This window comes from Mirounga leonina, unplaced genomic scaffold (assembly GCF_011800145.1).
Source record: "Mirounga leonina isolate KUSES-001 unplaced genomic scaffold, KU_Mleo_1.0 Mir_418, whole genome shotgun sequence".
Lineage (NCBI taxonomy): Eukaryota > Metazoa > Chordata > Mammalia > Carnivora > Phocidae > Mirounga > Mirounga leonina.
Window position 1 is genome coordinate 27,555,634 of NW_023270739.1, and position 18,674 is coordinate 27,574,307.

The 18,674-nt window shown below is 36.5% G+C and overlaps 1 protein-coding gene across 1 annotated transcript; it reads left to right on the top strand.

Moving 5' to 3' along the window:
- The first annotated feature begins 2,146 nt into the window (after nucleotides 1–2,146).
- On the top strand, nucleotides 2,147–2,641 carry LOC117998914 (actin-related protein 2/3 complex subunit 3-like). Its single transcript, XM_034987869.1, has one exon. It carries the CDS (start codon nucleotides 2,147–2,149, stop codon nucleotides 2,624–2,626), a length of 480 nt encoding a protein of 159 aa, XP_034843760.1. The 3' UTR covers nucleotides 2,627–2,641.
- Nucleotides 2,642–18,674: the final 16,033 nt, after the last annotated feature.

Consider the following 18,674-nt stretch of genomic DNA (forward strand, 5'->3'; position numbering starts at 1 on the left):
AGGGGAAAAGTGATAGTTCAGTTTTGGACAGGTTAAGCTTAAGGTGCCTGTTAGGTACCTCTATCAAGTGGAGATGTTGAATAAGAAGTTGGATGGAAGAGTACGAAAAAGGAAAGAGAGCTGTATTTAAGATACAAAAATGGGAGCCATCAGTGTTAAAGATGGTCTTAAAAGTTATGAGACTGAATGAGATAGCTAAGGGAGTCTAGCTAGGAAAAAATGATTTTTCCCCCTAAGGACTGAGCCTTGAGGCATGCCAGCTTTTCAAGTTCAGGCAAACAGGATAAATAAGAAAATGAAGAGGCTAGGAAATCCAGGAGCTTATGCCGTCCCAGAAGCGAATTGAAGAAGGTGTTGCAAGGAGGATTTAGGATTTCATTCTGTCAAATGCAGCTGAGTACCCAAGTAAGATGAAGACTGAGAATTGACCACTAACTTTGGAAACATGCATGTTCTTGGTAGCCTTTTTTTTTAAAATATTTTATTTATTTATTTGAGAGAGAGACTGAGAGCGCAAGCAGAAGGAGTGGCAGAAGAAGAAACAGGCTCCTGGGTGAGCAGGGAGCCCGACGTGGGGCTCGATCTCAGGACACTGGGATCATGACCTGAGCCGAAGGCAGACGCTTAACCAACTGAGCCACCCAGGCATCCCTGTCCTTGGTATCCTTAACCAAAGCACTTTTGATGGAATTATGGGGTTAAAAGCCTAGTTGGAAAGAGTTCCAAGGACAATGGGAACAAAGCAATTGAAGAAAACGAATATAGACAATTCTTTGGTACAATTTTACTACACACAAAAAGGAAGAATTCTATTCATTTATATGCTTACGTGAGTGATCAAGTTGATGGGAAAAAAAATGGATGGTGCCAGAGACTGAGGGAAGAATGGTTGGAACAGGGTTCTTGAGTAGGGGAGAAGGGAGAGAGCCAAATGCACAAGTTACAGACAGCCTTATCTCTGAGTAGGGATTCTTCATTCATAGTAAGAGGGGGAAAGGCAGAGTATGTGGGAACAGATCTAGTCCAAGTTTCACTGCTATGGATGTGAAGTAAGACCAGTCACCCTGACTGTGTGCCTTTCTTCAGTCACATTCTGCTGTGAGGTTACAGGTATAGGGTAGGCTGAAAGCTTAATTGAACTGCAGTTGGGTTTTCAGGAGATCATGATGGAGCAAGAGAGGCTCTTGCTTGACTTGAGGATGTACAGAGAAGTAATTATAATGATGGACCACAGAATTATGATGGAGAAGAGGAGTTAAAACTACATGAGGCAGTGATGGATAGTGAAAAAGGAAATCGTAAGATCTTGTGAAATTAACGCTGAAGTTCGAGAACACTAAGGAGTAAGCTATAAAAGTAAGAGAAATCTAGGGAGATGGGACTGGAAGGTTAAATCCTGGTAACTCAGACGATAGAGGGTTAGTTATAAAGCCTAGATTATGACTATGAAGCTCAGTGGCTACAGTAGGTGGAGACTCAGGGTCAAGACCATGAAAAAGAAAGACGCAGAGATACAGAATACTCTGAACAGTGAGTAAGGAGTAGTTACCCAACTTTCAAGTGGTGTGGTGGAGTGAGGAAGCCAGGAAGTGTTTTGTATACTAGAATGGATGGTTTTCTAAATAATCCTTTAAAATACCCATCTTCTTTACTCCCCAAAATAACATTTCCTAAGTGAACAATACTCACTTTTTTGCCCTTTTCACCAAGAACACAAACATAAAGCAAAGTAAGAAATACAGAAAGCTAGGCAACAGTAAAATGAGTGGCTGACATATGAAAAGAGGAATACAGACCAAATCAAGTGGTAGACACAAAGAAAAGGGAAAGTTTTTAAAGAGTATACAGGGAAGGGGGAAAAAGTGTGTTCAGGAGAATGAGAAAATAAGTTTATATGGTTTGACATAGGGATCAGAAAGTCTACATACAGTGATGGATTAACCCATGGAAAGAATTACTCAAGAATGTGTACTACAAGAGACTGATGAAATAATACAACTAAGGTGGACTGGTCATTACGGATTGATAACTACTATAGATATCTTGGGAACAGGGGAGATTTGGGGTGTTTAAAATTACATCAACATCGAGCACCGCGCTCGAACCCCAACCTCCTCGTCTAGCTTGCAACATGGGCACCACCAAGATGCCGGGTTACCACTCTTCTCTCATGGACCCTGACACCAAACTCATTGGAAACATGGCACTGTTGCCTATCAGAAGTCAGTTCAAAGGACCTGCCCCTAGAGAGACAAAAGATACAGATATTGTAGATGAAGCCATCTATTACTTTAAGGCCAATGTCTTCTTCAAAAACTATGAGATTAAGAATGAAGCTGATAGAACCCTGATATATGTAACTCTCTACATTTCTGAGTGTCTAAGGAAACTCCAAAAGTGCAATTCCAAAAGCCAAGGTGAAAACGAAATGTATATGCTGGGAATCACTAATTTTCCCATTCCTGGAGAGCCTGGTTTTCCACTTAATGCAATTTATGCCAAACCTGCAAACAAACAGGAAGATGAGGTGATGAAGGCCTACTTACAGCAGCTGAGACAAGAGACTGGACTGAGACTTTGTGAGAAAGTTTTTGACCCTCAGAATGATAAACCTAGCAAGTGGTAGACTTGTTTGTGAAGAGACAGTTTATGAACAAGAGTCTTTCGGGACCTGGACAGTGAAAGGAGCCTGGGCAGACACTTTCCACAGCTGTGGGCAGCATTTTACAGCAAGATGTACACAGTTATTTGCCTTTATTTGATAAAGTTTTATACAGAAGAGAGAAGAGAGCGTGTCTTCACTTGAAGAGCTTTTTATCAAGAATTTGGGTGAGTGAGGGAAGAATGGGTGATTTGAAATTTTCTGCAGTATTAAACTGGTGCTTAATAAAAATAAGTTAGAATAAAGAAATTTCTAACAAAAAAAATACATTAACATCATTTGCTCAAAAAAATATGGCCTATTTGTAACTGATTGTGTAAGGTTATTTATTTATTTATTTATTTATTTATTTATTTATTTATTTATTTATTTATTTTTAAAGATTTTATTTATTCATTTGACAGGGAGAGACACAGCGAGAGAGGAAACACAAGCAGGGGGAACGGGAGAGAGAGAAGCAGGCTACCCACTGAGCAGGGAGCCCGAGGCGGGGCTCGATCCCAGGACGTTGGGACCATGACCTGAGCCGAAGGCAGACGCTTAATGACTGAGCCACCCAGGCGCCCCTGATTGTGTAAAGTTTAATTTAACTATTCAATAATGTATTATTTAATGATGCTGTCTACATGATAACTCACAAATAATGTTGTTTTTGTTTGTTTGTTTAAAACTTAAATACTGGGGCACCTGGGTGGTTCAGTCATTATGCATCTGCCTTCGGCTCAGGTCATGGTCCCAGGGTCCTGGGATCGAGCCCCACATCGGGCTCCCTGCTCCGCGGGAAGCCTGCTTCTCCCTCCCCGACTCCCCCTGCTTGTGTTCCCTCTCTCGCTGTCTCTCTCTGTCAAATAAATAAATAAAATCTTAAAAAAAAAAAAACATAAATACTACTTGTATTAGTACTTGTATTAGTAATGCCTGTATTAGTAATCCAAATGACCCTTGGGAACATAAAACTGTCACTAGAGAGTGTTTAGGCACAGATGGAGCCTCTCCAGGCGGTTCTGCTGGTAACTTCTTTCTATAAGATGGGGGTACAGATTTAGTATCTGAATATGTTTGGTTACATAATCATTCCTCTCTTGATATAAACCAAAGCGCTCATTCAAGAGTCTGGCCCAACTTTTTTTTTTTAATAAAGCATTAAAAAGAGAGTAATCGCAGCTAGATTAGTATCATGTAAATTTACTAAAATGTAAAGGTGATCCCCTATCACTTTTTCATCATTTTAAAGGAAAAATAGACTGAGACCAAATGTTAATTGCATAATGTTCATTTTATAATAAAGACAAAAAGATTTGGGATTTAAAGGTGTTATTTAAACAATTTAATTAAATGATCTCAAGCTGTCCTTAGTTCAGCAAACATGACTGAACATATACACTTTTGTTCTGCTCATTTAACTGGCAGGAACCGTTCCTTAATGCCAGTTTACACATTCTTAGTCTTTTTCATAACAGTACTGAGAAAAACCAAACAGTACATTTCTAAGGGATTATAGCATTTCTCAGATAGTCCTAATCACTTGAAGAGCATTACTAGGTGCAAGGCTTAAGGCCAAAATATGCTAATTATGCACAAATGCACTGTCTTTAAGGAAGGCATCTGAACAAGACAGAACAATATCTCCACATATGTCCTATCCTATAGGGATTTTAAGGATTTATAGTTATCAAATAACTTGAAATTTTAGAAAGTATTTTTGATCACTTGTAGAAGCAGCCTTAGTCAAATTACAGTTTCAAGACAATGGTACTAGAAAACTTTAGAGTTTATACTAACACCCATTTACCTCCAAATATGTAGTCCCACTGTTTACTTTGATGGATAAAGTTTTTCATTTTGGATGGTTTAAGGTTCTAGGTCCTTAACTCCCTGTACTCTCCACATACACACACATCCCATTACCCATTTGTCACATCCTATGTAGTGTGTCTACTGTTAGAGTTTGGCTGGACTGCACCTTATCTGTAAATTCCCTAAACCTTGATGAGCATGTGAGAATGTCTTTCTCCTAGAGAAAGCAATCTCTGTAAGTCATTTTCATTCCAGGGGAACTAAGAATCTTGGTATGTTTCACAGGCCTTAGAATATGTCTATGGATTATGCTTGCCTCCTGAATTATAAAGCATCTCAGTATTTCCTGAGAGAAAATGCCGATTACTGACCTTATTTATGTTTGTCAAATGTTTTAGATACCCCACATTGCTTCATGTCCATTATTTTTCTTAACTGAGAAAGAAGAAAGTGATCACAGTTAAGTTCTCTTTGTTCAGGTATTGGTTTTTGATAATATCTCAAGGGTTTCTTTACTTGATATACAAGTGGTCAGAACTCTCACAGTTAAAAGTGAGAGATAAGCCACTCACATATATTTAAACAACAGCAACGAGTGTGTACCGAGTGAGAAGAGAGTTAGTTGGCTTATAGAACCTGGGCATTAACTTCAGATGTGATTAGATACAACAGAATCTAAATTACATCATCAATGCTAAGTTTCTCTTGATCTCAAGAGAACTGTTCTCTTCCCCTGTCCTCTCCACTCTTAGACCCACCTCAGCCCTCATCATGACAAGATGGCTGTCAGAAGCTCCAGGTATACCATATTTCATGGGACCTACATCATCACTGATTGTAAGAAAATACTTTTATTATGTACTAGTAAGAAAGGAAAAATGCTCATCCTTTAATAATAACAGAATAGCTTGCTATGATGCAGATTATAAAATGTACCCCAATACCAGAGATGTTAAAATTTGGGTGAAAATAGGATACCCTAGAATCAATGAAATATGATAAGCCATTTTTTCAGCAACTCCAAGGTAATAATAGAGTTTATAACCCTTATCAGGTATAGCTGATTTTAAATAACATTGTGCCTATTTCTGAATGAGTTAGAGTGGCTGACCAGAAAAATAGTATATAATGATCAATCTTACTCAAGTCCCTTGGACTAAGAGTGGGGAAGGGGTGGTTTCCACAAGAAAAAATAAGAATGTTTTCCAGAAAAGATTGTGAATTCTGGAAAGACAAAATATAATAAATAATGTCCAATATAAACCTCTATAATAATAAAACAATGGGACATCTGACTCATTGAATAATTATGAATGCTTTCACTAAATATTTTATTTCTATTGCAAGAAGAATTTTTAGAACTCTAGGCATAGAGAAGGAAAAATTACATTTTGGGAGCTGACCAGTGCCTGAAAATATTTCACTTCTTTTTAAAAATGTTTCTCTTTTTATCCCTCCTGCCCCCATTTCTTGCTTGAATTTTTTTCACAAAAGGAACCACAGACTGTTAGCCCTGAAGCCTAAAGCATAAAGGATGCAAATAGTTCTAGCTGGTGAAACAACGTTATGATAGTGTCCTTCCAGTAATATCTTTGTTTGGACAGTACCCAAAACTTGAGCTAAGTTTCACCTTATGTTTTAGTAATGATGCAATTCATATAGTAATTAGTATCTTCTGAACACTATATCCAGCCCTTTCATCACTGAAGGGAATGAGCAACAAAAAATAAGCTCTTCTGTAGATCCCTATATCTAAGAGTCCTATATCCAATCATAGGCAAAAACTAAGAATTACCATAAATAGGCAATCTGAGATTCTCAGTTGTTTGTTTTTCCCTTCTAATGGGTAGCACTGACATTGCTTTACTAGGGACTCTGGTCCTTTTTAATTCAAAAGATGAAGCAAAAGATGCTCCTCAGTCTGGCTCTCCAGGGTCAGGAAGAGAACTGACTGCAGATCTGCCAGAGTACAGCGACTGTGCAGCCCTCAGTGAGGCAGGGAGTAGAACACCAAGGGAAACTCTGAGTGACAGGCAGCAGAATTTAAGAGCTATTTAAGATTCAATCAATATGCATGGAGTTTCTACTCTGTAGACACTAAGGTGCTTTTGCATTTATTACCATTCTGAAAGTAGAAATTAATTCAGTAACTAAAACAGTCAGAGTGGCAAAAGAAGCAAAATAATCAAGAGAAAGTGAACAGACAACATCAGGATATGTGTGGCTCTAAAGAACTCAATAGTGAAAGAACTGCAAGAAGGAGAAACAGATTCTATAAGGATTTGCAGAGAGGGCAGCAAAGCCTGAGTGGAAATACTTAAAAAAACGAGCACTCAGCCACTCCTAAGAGGGTGGAGTCCGTGATAACACATGTACAAAGATGAATAGGATACTGAAAGGGAAGAGAGTGAATATAATTAAGCAACTAATGTATATCGAGCACTAAACTGCAAACAATTTCATTTAGACTCCACAACTTTAGGAGATAGATACTGTTCTGTGTTACAGATAAAAAACTAAAGCAAATAATTTCTTCAAGGAAACATACTGGAAGAGTGAGGAAAACAGGACTTTCTACTAGGTATTCATTCATAAATTCAACAAATATCTACTGAGTACCTTCTATGTGCCAAGTTATTTACACTTACTTAATCATAGACAAAGTGTTAAAAAATTATTAAAGATATAAAAAAAAGGAATCAAGAACATAAGAAAAGTAACATGAAGACAGTATAAGCTGATTTAGAAAATAACTAAATAGAACTTGTAGAAATGAAAAATATGGTCATTGAGATTTTAAAACATGCAGTGGATAGGCTCAAAAAATAACTGACATTTCCTTGACATTTACTATGTACCAGACTATTCTGAGCGCCCACTCTTTTGTCCTCACAATCCAGGCTGGAGGTGGGTAATATCATTATCCACATGACACAGATGCACAAAGATGTGGAGGAACTTGCCGATAGTCACATGGCCAATTGGAAGTGTCAGTAATTGAACTTGGACATTCTGACTCAAGAGGCTTCAGTCATCGGCTGTCATGTAAACAGCTTAATAAAGATATGAAGATAGAGATATAATTCACATATGATGCCATTCATCCATTTAAAGCATACAAACCATTCAATGGTTTTTAGTAAAATTCACAGAGTTGTTCAATCATCACCACAATCTAATTTTAGACATTTTTATCACCCACAAAACAAAACCTATTGCCCATCCCCTCCCACCACCACCCCCAGTCCTAGGCAACCACTAAACTACTTTCTGTAGTTTTGCTTGTTCTAGGCATTTCATATAAATGGAATCATACAATAATACAATATGTAGTCTTTTGTGACTAGCTGCTTGCACTTAGCATAATGTTTAAGAGATTCATAATGTTGTAACATGCATCAGTACTTCATTATTTTTTATTGTCAAATAATATTCCAATGTGTGGATAGACCACATTTAATTTATCCATTAATTAGTTGGCAGACAGTTGGGTTGTTTCCACTTTTTGTCATAAACCAAATAATTCTATATGAATAATGCGGCTATGAATATTCATGTGGACATGTTTTCATTCCTCTTGCATTTATAGAAAAGAGTGGAATTACTTGGTCATATGGTAACTTCAAGTTCAACCATTTTGAAGAACTATCAAAGTGGTTTCCAAAGTGGCTACACCAGTTTACATTCATTTTACATCCTAGTGGGGGTGAAGTGATATCACATTGTGGTACTGATTTGCATTTCTCTATTAACTAATGATACTGAACATCTTTTCATGTGCTTATCAGTCCTTTGTATATCTTCTTTGGAGAAATGTCTATTTAGATTCTTTGTCCATATTCTGGATACATGTCATTTGAATTGCTTTCACCTAGCTCTTAGCAAGAAGTCTGCAGGTGGGGTAGCAAGATAAAATGGGAAAAGAGAGATAGTCATCATTAGATGGAAAACCATAAAGCTGGTGATATGAAGTCCTCTGCTGTGAGACTCACCAAACCCAGAACACCAAAACTGATGGAAATGCCATCCCAAAGGAGACAAAATAAAGGATTGTGTGAGAGGTTTTTAAGACAGGCAAACAAAACTGAAGCTCAGATTATGTTAGCTCATTCCTTACCTTCTACAAATCTACAAATAATTCTTCAGCAAATAACTGGCCTCTACATGATAGTTGTAAAAAAGGACCCGATGAAACATCTTTGGTCAGATACAGCTTCCCCTCCCCCCAAAAATGCATGAACAAAGTAAAAGGAAGATCCAGAAAATATACCATAGAATAACTGCTCCTCCTCAAAAAAAAAAAAAAAAAAAAAAGATTACCACCTCCCCCTCTCTTGATCACCAATATATGAAATATTGTTCTATTAATTAGGTTTCCTAAGCCCTTCTTGTAAAATTACTGGCCAATGAAAACCAGCCCACTGATAGATCACTCAAAATAATAACCTCAAGGAGAAGCCATGGTCAAAACACTAATAAAGAACCCCGAATCTATTTAATTGTAGAACTCAACATGGGAATTATGGTTATAGGCAGAATTCAGTGTTATCAGCTTTGACAATATATAATTAATAAAACAATATTTCAAATACTGGTGATCAGAGGAAGGGAAAGTGGTAATCTTTTTTTTTTTTGTTTTCTCTTTTAACTTTTTGATTCAATTAATTGCATTAATACATTTCTTAATATTGAGCTCTCTTCACCCTCCTTGAATAATCCAGATTGAATCATGGTGTATTCTTTGATGGCTGCTCAATTCTGTTGAATTATAATTATGTAGAATTTTTATATTGATATTCTTAAATATATAAATAGTTTGGTACTATCTTATCAATAAATAAACCTCATAAACCTCCGCTGCATAAACCCAACTAGAGATTTTCATCTTTTTCCAAGATTTAAAATGGTTTAAGTAACACTATACTTATCTTTTTTTTAATTAGCCTTTTTTAATGGTATATCTTACATTATCTTCCAAATCTCTCCCACAGTTATTATCTTCTCAAGTTTTGTATTTTTACTTAAGTTAGTTTTGATAGTGTCCTCAAAAATCATCCAGTTCATTTTGGCTAGAAAATCATCCAGTTTCTCTTGGCTTGCAAATGTATTGCCACAGAATTGCAAGTAATATTCTCTCACACTTCTAATCTCTTTCAAATCTTTTGTTATATTTCCTTTCCTACATCCATCCCAACACATCAAAATAAAATCTTTAGACTTCTTTTACCGCCCTTCTCCACACCCACATGTAAGATCTTTAGAACATGAATTTCTCAATCCCTGGCTTTTGCTGATCTAACATGGAGGTGCAGTTCACTCAATTTACATTTTACGTCATGAAACTGCACACAGGAAAATTATCCTTGATCATCCTTGACCACAAGATGAAGCCACTGTTTTGACTTTACAAGCCATGCTGTGTAAATAACACTTCTTTAAACACCAGAAACCTTCAACAGTGGAGACATACACTGTCAGAGGCACATCAGAAATGCTGCTGATGGAAGGAACAACAGAATCCTATCTTCCATTTTACATTTATTCAGTGCTATCTGCTTATTAAGTGAAATGAAAGATGATATTAGTATCAGTATTTAACTCTCTCAGCCTCACTCTCTCTCTCCCCCCCCCTACTTCTACCCCCCCCCCCAAAAAAAAAAAAAAGCTGGAAGCAATTGCTGAGTTTTTCCATTGCAGAATGAATATGTCATTTATTTCAAATTTAATACCTAAAAATATATAGTCAGAGCAGCACCTTCAATTTACTACCTACCATGTTTTTCTTCTTGAGATCTTGAGTTCCTTGGTTTTCATTTATTTAGGACACAGATTTGAACGTATTTTTCAGATAAGATATAAAGTGGTATACTCTCTGACCTCTTGAATTCCTGGAAATGTTTTTTCTTTGGTTAGACAGATGATATCTTGGCTAGGTATATGATTCTTGGCTGCAGTCTCTCAGTCATGTATTAAAGTAATCCCATTGTTTTCTAGCATCCAATAATACAAATGATATGCTTATACTAGAAAGCTGCTATTGTCTTTCTAGGTTATCTATCCTCTGTAAACCTGTAAGATTTCCTTTTTAGTCCTGAAATTCTGAAAAGTCACCAAAATAAGCCTTGGCATCTGGCTTTGTAAATTACAGATCTTCCTTGATTTATGACAAGGTTATATCCCAATAAACCCATCGTAAGTTGAAAATATCATAAGTGGAAAATGCATTAATACACCTAACATCATAGCTTAGCCTAGCCTACCTTAAATGTGCTCAGAACAATTACATTAGACTATTACTGGACAATATCATCTAGCACAGAACATATTTTATATTAAAGTATGGAATATCTCATGTAATTACTGAATACTGTACTGAAAGTGAAAAACAGAATGGTTGTATGGGTACAGAACAGTTGTCAGCATATGAATTGTTTACCCCTGTGATCACATGGCTGACCTGAAGTTGCACTTCACTGCCACTGCCCAACAACACAAGAGAGTAATGTACCATATATCGCTAGACCAGGAAAAGATCAAAATTCAAATTCTGAAGTGTAGTTTCTACTAAATGCATATTGCTTTTGCACCATCATAAAGTCGAACCATCCTAATTCAGGGACCACCTATAATTCTTCCTGGTTCCAAGAGGGTTTTCCAACGAACTAACTCAAGTCCACTTTCAGCCCACTCAATTCTTCTTGAATTATTTAAGTTATTACCACTCTATTTCTTCATTTTTCTTCCTATGGAACTCCTATTATTCATATGTATATTTTCAGAATATGTTCTCTAAAACTTTTACCTTTTATTTAATGATATTCATCACTTTGTATTTTTTGTTCCGTGTTGTTAGAATTTTCTACCACTTGAACTTCAGAAAAGAAACTTCTTTCTTTTCATTGACTCTCCATTTTAGAAGACACAGAAAGGTTTTTTTGGCATGTGATCTGTTTGCAACGACTGATTTGTTAAAATTGTCTTCTGACTCTTCTATTGATTCCACCACAAAAGAAGTCACTTATTCTTCCTCTCAGTAACTGGGTCTCCTTAATTAAGTTGTTATTATTCTTTATTTGCTGACAGATTTATGTCCTCATTGACAATATCTTTATTATTGCTCTTTATCAGGGTAGAGCCACAGTACAGAGAGTAGCAAAAAGCACAACATTTTGTACTTGATGGCCAGTAGTGAAGGTATTAGTAGCTGTTAACACTTCAATGAGGCACAAAGGAGCAGTCTGGCTTTCAATTTTCCCCCAGTGCCAGCGAGAGCTCTGTCCAAATCCTAGAGTCAGGAGAAATTCAGCTGACAGTGCAGTTTACCTCCAGGCTCACAAGAGTTCAAAGGTTTGTATGGGCCTTTCCCAGAAAACACAGGAATTGAGCTGTTGCTACTACCCTGAGCAAATGAAAGTGCTTCTTTAGTGACCCTGTTAGAACCCAGGAATGTCAAGTTTTCCTCGCAGTCTCCATACTTCTCCACTACCATTAATCTCTGGACAAGGACAAGTAATACCTGTATCTGTACATGCTATCAGTCAGCTACTAAGTGTTTGTTAAATGAGTTACTTACTATCACATGAATTGGCCTAACAACCAGGGCAATGAAAATGTCCTCTCTGCTCCTGGTCAAGTGACCTTTCTACTATGAGCTGTTCCTTCTTAATGCCATGCTGTTGAACTCATGGTTAAGGTGGTTAAGCTAACTTTATCTGCTATGCTGTGGCCTTTCTCTGCACATGTATTCACATCCATCTGTGACTGTTCAATTGATTTGCAGAGTCACTTCTGGAAAAAGGCTTCAGCCTTCTTGTGCTTCTGTGTTCTAAAAATAAAATGAATATAAAATGACTTCTGTTTATTAAGGCTTTTGATCTTATAAAAGTGTAAAATGTCATTACTTTAATATCAGGTTTTCTGATTGTTAAAAATATAATAACACTGTACACCTTTAGTGCCTTTCATCTGAGAATGTCAAAGTGTTTCATAAACTTTTACTAATTAATCAAGCCTCCCAGCACTATTGTAAGGTAGAGACAGTATTATTATCTCTGTTTAATGGGTTGGAAACAGGAGATCACTGGGTTATAGAATGAAGGATGGACTCTAGTCAGGGCAATGGCAGAGTAAGAGCAAAGTGGACTCGTTTGGACTTTGTTCTTAAGGATGCCCGGCCCATTTGAAGGACTTTTTTTCTGCATGATAAATAATTATGCACCATACAAATTCTATTTTGCCCTCAGGTTAGAAAAAACTGTTTCCTACTTATACTTCCCTTCTCCTGAAAATAATCTTGACCAAAGGAAAAGAAGAGGAAGACTCTCCTCAGCTCTCTGTATCTCAGGCAGATCTCCCAAAATGCAAATGAGAAAACCATAGAGAAGATGCTCTCCAGATTTTTGAGCAGTTTTTGTAGACATAATTTCTGTGAAAACTCATTGTAAAGCAATATATCTTAGTGATATATTTTTTAATAATTAAAATGGTTTCATACATTCATTGGTTGAATATTCATTAGGTATCTACTAAGTGCCAGACATTGTTCTAGGCAATGGGGATGCAGCAGTGAATAAAACAGTCATTGCTCTCAAAAGCTCATGTTTCAAAGGGAGTGGAAGTGCAAAGAGACAATAAGCAAAGAACCACATATGTGGTAAGGAAAACTAAGAAGAAAAATAAAACAAGGTAGGGAGACCGAGAGGAATGGGAAGGACATGCTATTTTATACAGATGCCAGGGAGTTGGCAATTAACAGAGGCATAAAGGAAGTAGGGGGTCAGTCTATGGATATGTGAGGGGAGAAAAATAAGGGCAAAGGTCTTGAGGAAAGAATGTGCTTGGCATATTCCAAGATTAGCAAGGAAGCCAGAGTGGCTGGAGAGAAGCAAGCAAGGTAAAAAGTGAGATGAGCTTAGAGAAGTGGGGCATAGAATAGAGTAACACCAGATCACATAGAGCTTAATTGGTCACTGGGAAAGGTTTCTGTTTTTATTCTGAATAATTACTGAAGCAATTGGATGGTTTTGAGCAGAGGAGTGACATGATCTGACTTACATTTTTTAAAAGTCACTCTAACTGCCCTGTGGAGAACATGCCACAAAGATGAAACTAGGAGTCACTCCTAGTTTCTTTTGTTGGATCTTCCTCTATTTCCCAGTTACACACCTTGAAGTGCCAAGGCCTCAGCTTTGCACTTCTCTTCCCCTCCACATTCATGTACTTGGTGATCTCATTCAGGCCCACAGTCATACGCCCAGCCTGACCCTCCTCTTGGCATTCAAGATTCGTCTGTTCAACTGCTCCTTAATCTTCCCTCTAGGGTCTCATTGCTACACCCTGATTCAAGTCTAGAGTATTGCAACAACCACTTGCTTTCATCTTTATGGCCTGTTCTCCACAGGGCAGTTAGAGTGACTTTTAAAAAATCTAAGTCGGAAGAGCAATATCCTGGAAACCAAGCAGAAAAAAAAATGTTTCAAAGAAGAGAGAATCACCAACTGCACAAAATGATGCTGAGTAAAATTAGGCCTGAATATTGAACATGAAATGTGACATGGATCTCATTATAGATCTTTGAAAGATGATTTCAAGAGAATGAGGACAATGAAAGTCTGATTGTACCATGACAGATTTTCTTTGCAGAAATTTATCTCTATGTTACTAAAACCTACAGTACTTAGGTCTCTTTCTTTCTTATCACAGGAACTTTGTCCAATGTAGTATTTGCACAGCTCTGACTTATTTCACATTTCACTCAACATTCATTCAACAAATACTTACTCAGTGCTTAAAAAATACTTTCTTGAAGAGTTCTGATGAATTTTACAAGACAATATTTGAAAATTATTGGCAGGTGCCAGGTATTCAAGAAAAGCCTATTAGTAGGAACGTAATACAAAATATATAAAATGTCACAAATCTTTTTTTCTTCAGTTATTATTCTAGTAATATCATTATCTTGATGTATTATTTCCTTCCACTGTAGATCTTAACTGCTGGAAGCATAATTAATTGCAGTAAAGTGGCTACAGAACACTCTTGGATTGAACAAACTTTGATAGCAAAAAATCCAGATGGGCCATATAACCTTTTCCTTCTCAAAATAGATTTACATATTATGAAATATATGTGTTGGTGATAGGAAAATCACTCTTCAAACCCTTCTTCAGGCACTTAAATACCATGTAAAACAATTATGGAAGAATTTAGCTGGGAAACTCCTACTTAAAAGATAGTAGAATATCACGACTCTTAAAGCCACACTGCTGAGTTGTATCCTAGTTCAATTACTTACCAGCTGCATGAACCTGCACAAATTGTTTAAATTCTCTGTATCTTAATTTCTTTATCTCTAAAATGGAAATAATATGTATGCCTAATTTATAGGGTTAATGAGTAGTCTGAAATGAGTTAATAGATGTAATACCCTTAGAACACTGCCTGGTACATAGTAAGTGCTTAATAAATATTGTATCTAAGAAAATGGTCTGGATAAAACAGGAGCAAAGATAAAACTGCTATTTCCCAACAGTATGTGAAATTAGATTCAAAGACTAACCCTTCTGATGAAGAAAATATTTTTTTAAATCTTTCAAAATGTACTTAGCCAGCTGGCAAGAAATCAAGAAATCAAGGACCCACCCTCCACCTAACCCTACAAGAAAAGCACAGCAAGAACCCAAAGGAGCAAAGGGAACACAGAAGCTGATTTTCACCCCATCTTAGCTTAGATTTTACGTCATGAAACTGACACAGAATGGAGTAGGAATTTGGTTACATGGATATAGTCTCAGTTAAAGTCTAGTCTTGGTCGGATAAAGGAGGCTGGGAAGGGATGAGAGGTAGAACATAAATTTGACTGCAGTATTATTCCCCCCTTGAGACAGAAGGACCAGACCAGAAGACTGACCAGTATCAGTTAGTCATTGTCCATGAGCCTATGCGGGCAATCCCCTGAATGAGTCAGCTCCCATCAGCCCTAACTGGGACAATTCTTCAGAAATACAGGCATCTGAAAACTTGCATCAGCTGGGAGATGGAAGCACCAGCCCATTAAAGAGATCTAAAGAAGTGAGTCACCACAGAGACTATTACAGCTCACTGTTTGCATTTGTTTTTCACAATAAGTTCATTCTAACAGTTACAACGTCTCTAGAGTTCTATAATCATAATTCATGGAAAAATTTATGAAGGATATCTTATTGAAATGAATACAGTCCATACTGCTATAGTTGTTCTCCAAGACAAAATGGATACTTATCTTCTAGCATTCTAGCACCCTAGGAGAGCAGTTCTGTAATCTAATGGCTTGCGTAGGGAGGTGACCCAGATTCTCATCTGTGAGAAGGTTGAAGCCCTGGTTATCATGGCCTCATCTATGCCATGATTGATTTGCATGCCTATATACAACTAAAATGGGGCACAAACGTACCCAAAAATGCTCCAGTGGTTCACCTTTGTACCAGACATTCTATCCAACCCCCATACATAACAGCAGTCATACCTCCTCATGAAGATCAGGATCAATTACACCTGCCAGTATATCCCCTTTTTGTGCCTGCTTTTCCAAAGACTCCAGAACCCATAATCATCAGATAGCAGCTGCATCTTTAAATTTAGGCAGACTTTACTCTATCCCTTGGTGTAAGCACCCTATCCCCACCACTAATCAATACCTTTTTATCCACTTGAGCCTGCACATGTGGGGATAGGAAATACAACTTCTCCCAAGTAGTTCACTGGCAAGAAGATTAAATAAGGCCACTTCTATTTTCATCCCTTGGTTTTTCAACCTGTTTATTCTACCTATTGGAGACATGTCAATAGTGATTGTTGGTTTAAGGAACGTACTGCATCTTACAGGATAGCCCTATAACGGATGTCTTGGTGCTTTGGCCAGATCTTGGCTGATAACAAATCACATCTACCCCATCATTAGAGAATGGTCTTCAGTTAACAGAGCCACCTAACCCAGGAGGCTATCCTCTATTTTGAGGAGATGGAGGGAGTGGACTTTAGCCAATGATTCACTGACACAGGGTATAAAAGGTTAGCACCCTTGCTCAAAATAGAACTAACTCAGTGATAGAATCTGTGCTCCCAATATTCCCCGTGAAATCATTTCTATGCAAAGAACAGATGTGTCTGTAATGAGCCAACCATGGCCTGAAAAGCACTGAAAAACACCTCTGCCATGGAGAATAATGGAAATATTAGATATGTGGATAAATATAAAAGATTAAAGAAGTATTATAAAATTCTTTAAAAGCCCATTATCTGTTTAAAGCAAAAATTAATATTTTAATGGATTATGGAGTTTATAATATATGTAGTAGTATATGACATGACTATCACAATGGATAGAGGAAAGGTAGTTGGAATTATACAGTTGTGAGGTTCTTATATGTGGTGCTATAATGTTAATTCAAATAGATTTTCATAACTTAAAGATGTATATTGTAATCTCTAAAGCAACCACTAAAATAAAATACCAAGAGGTATAGCTAAAAAACTATCAGAAGAGCTAGAATGGAATCGTAGAAAGTCATTAAGTAATTGTCAGACTAGTTAAAAATCAAGGCTCAATTAGATGTTGTTTGAAAGAGATGCACTTTAAATATAAAAGTGCACACAAGTTGAAAATAAAACAATTGAAATAAACATACTATTCAATCTACAAGTCTAAGAAATTTAGTGTGACTAGATTATTTCAATACAAGAGGTTCTACCAGAAATAGAGGGTTATTTTATAATGATAAAAGGATTATTCATCAGGAAGACACAAATCTAAATGTGTACTCATCTAATTACAGAGCTGAAAAATACATGAGGCAAAAACAGACAGAACTAATAGGAAAATTATACCAATCCACAATCATTGGTAGAGATTTTATCTATCAAAATAACTGATAGAATAAATAGCAAAAAAAATTAGTAATGATATAGAAGACTTGACAGGAATGCTAGTGGGCACATCAGTATAAATCCTGTGGAATTCATATAAATAAATATTATGAACATTTGTATGCCAACAAATTTAATAACAGATAAACTGGACACATTCCTTAAATAATATAACTTTAAAACTGATGCAAGTAAAAATGAAAAATCTGAATAGCCCTAAGACTATTAAAGAGACAGATGTAATTAACTTGTCAAAAAGAAAATTCTCAGATGATTTCACTGTTGAACTCTCAAACATCTAAGGAAGAAATATCAATCTTTGCAAGCTCTTTCAAAAAATAGAGGAGGTAGATGCTTCCCAATTTATGACGCTAGCAAAACCTGGCAAATATATTACTAGAAAATTAGAGACCAATAGTTTTGAGCATAGACACAAAAATCCTTACAGATTATTAGCAAATTAAATCTACCAGTACACAAATAGGAGAATACATCATGACTAAGTAGAATTTACTTCAGGAAACTGACAACAAATTATATGATCATTTCAATAAACAGAAATTATTTGATATAGTATTATAGCAGGCATTTATGCTAAAAATCCTTGGGAAACTAGGGAAGAAGAGAATTTCCTCAACTTGATAAAAGGCATCTATGAATAACCTATACTTAGTATTATATTTCATAGTGATTAATCCCCCTGAAATTGAGAAAGGCAACAATGTTTGAACTTACCACTTCTACTTAACATTGCACTGGAGGTCCTAGCCCATGATAAACTAAGAAAAAGAAGTAAAAAGCAACTAAATTGCAAAGGAAGATATAACTCTATTTGCAGAGATCATTGTTTATATTGAAAATCCCAAGAAATCTACCAAAAATCCATTAGGATTAACAAAGTGAATTTAGCAAAGTCAGAGTATACAAAAGAAATACTGAAAAATATAGAACAATTGATTAGAAAATATAATGTAAGAATGCTTACAATAGCAACAAAAACATAAAATAGTTGGAAATACATCAAAGAAAAGATGTGCAAATTCTCTACTTTGGAACTATAAAAATGTTGCTGGGAGAATTTAAAGAGCTAAATAAATGCAGAGTTATACTAGTTCAAGGACTGGAAGACTCAAGAGCTGTTGTCAATTATCCTAATGGATGCACTGATAGAATGCAATACCAATTAAAATTCCAGCAGGCTTTTTAAATGTTATTTATTTATTTATTTATTCATGAGAGTCAGAGAGACAGAAAGGCAGAGGCAGAGAGAGAAGCAGGCTCCCCGCCAGCAGGGAGCCCGATGCGGGACTCA

Coding starts and splice junctions, on each gene's coding strand:
- LOC117998914 (XM_034987869.1), top strand. CDS start 2,147: ATGCCGGGTTACCACTCTTCTCTCATGGACCCTGACACCAAACTCATT.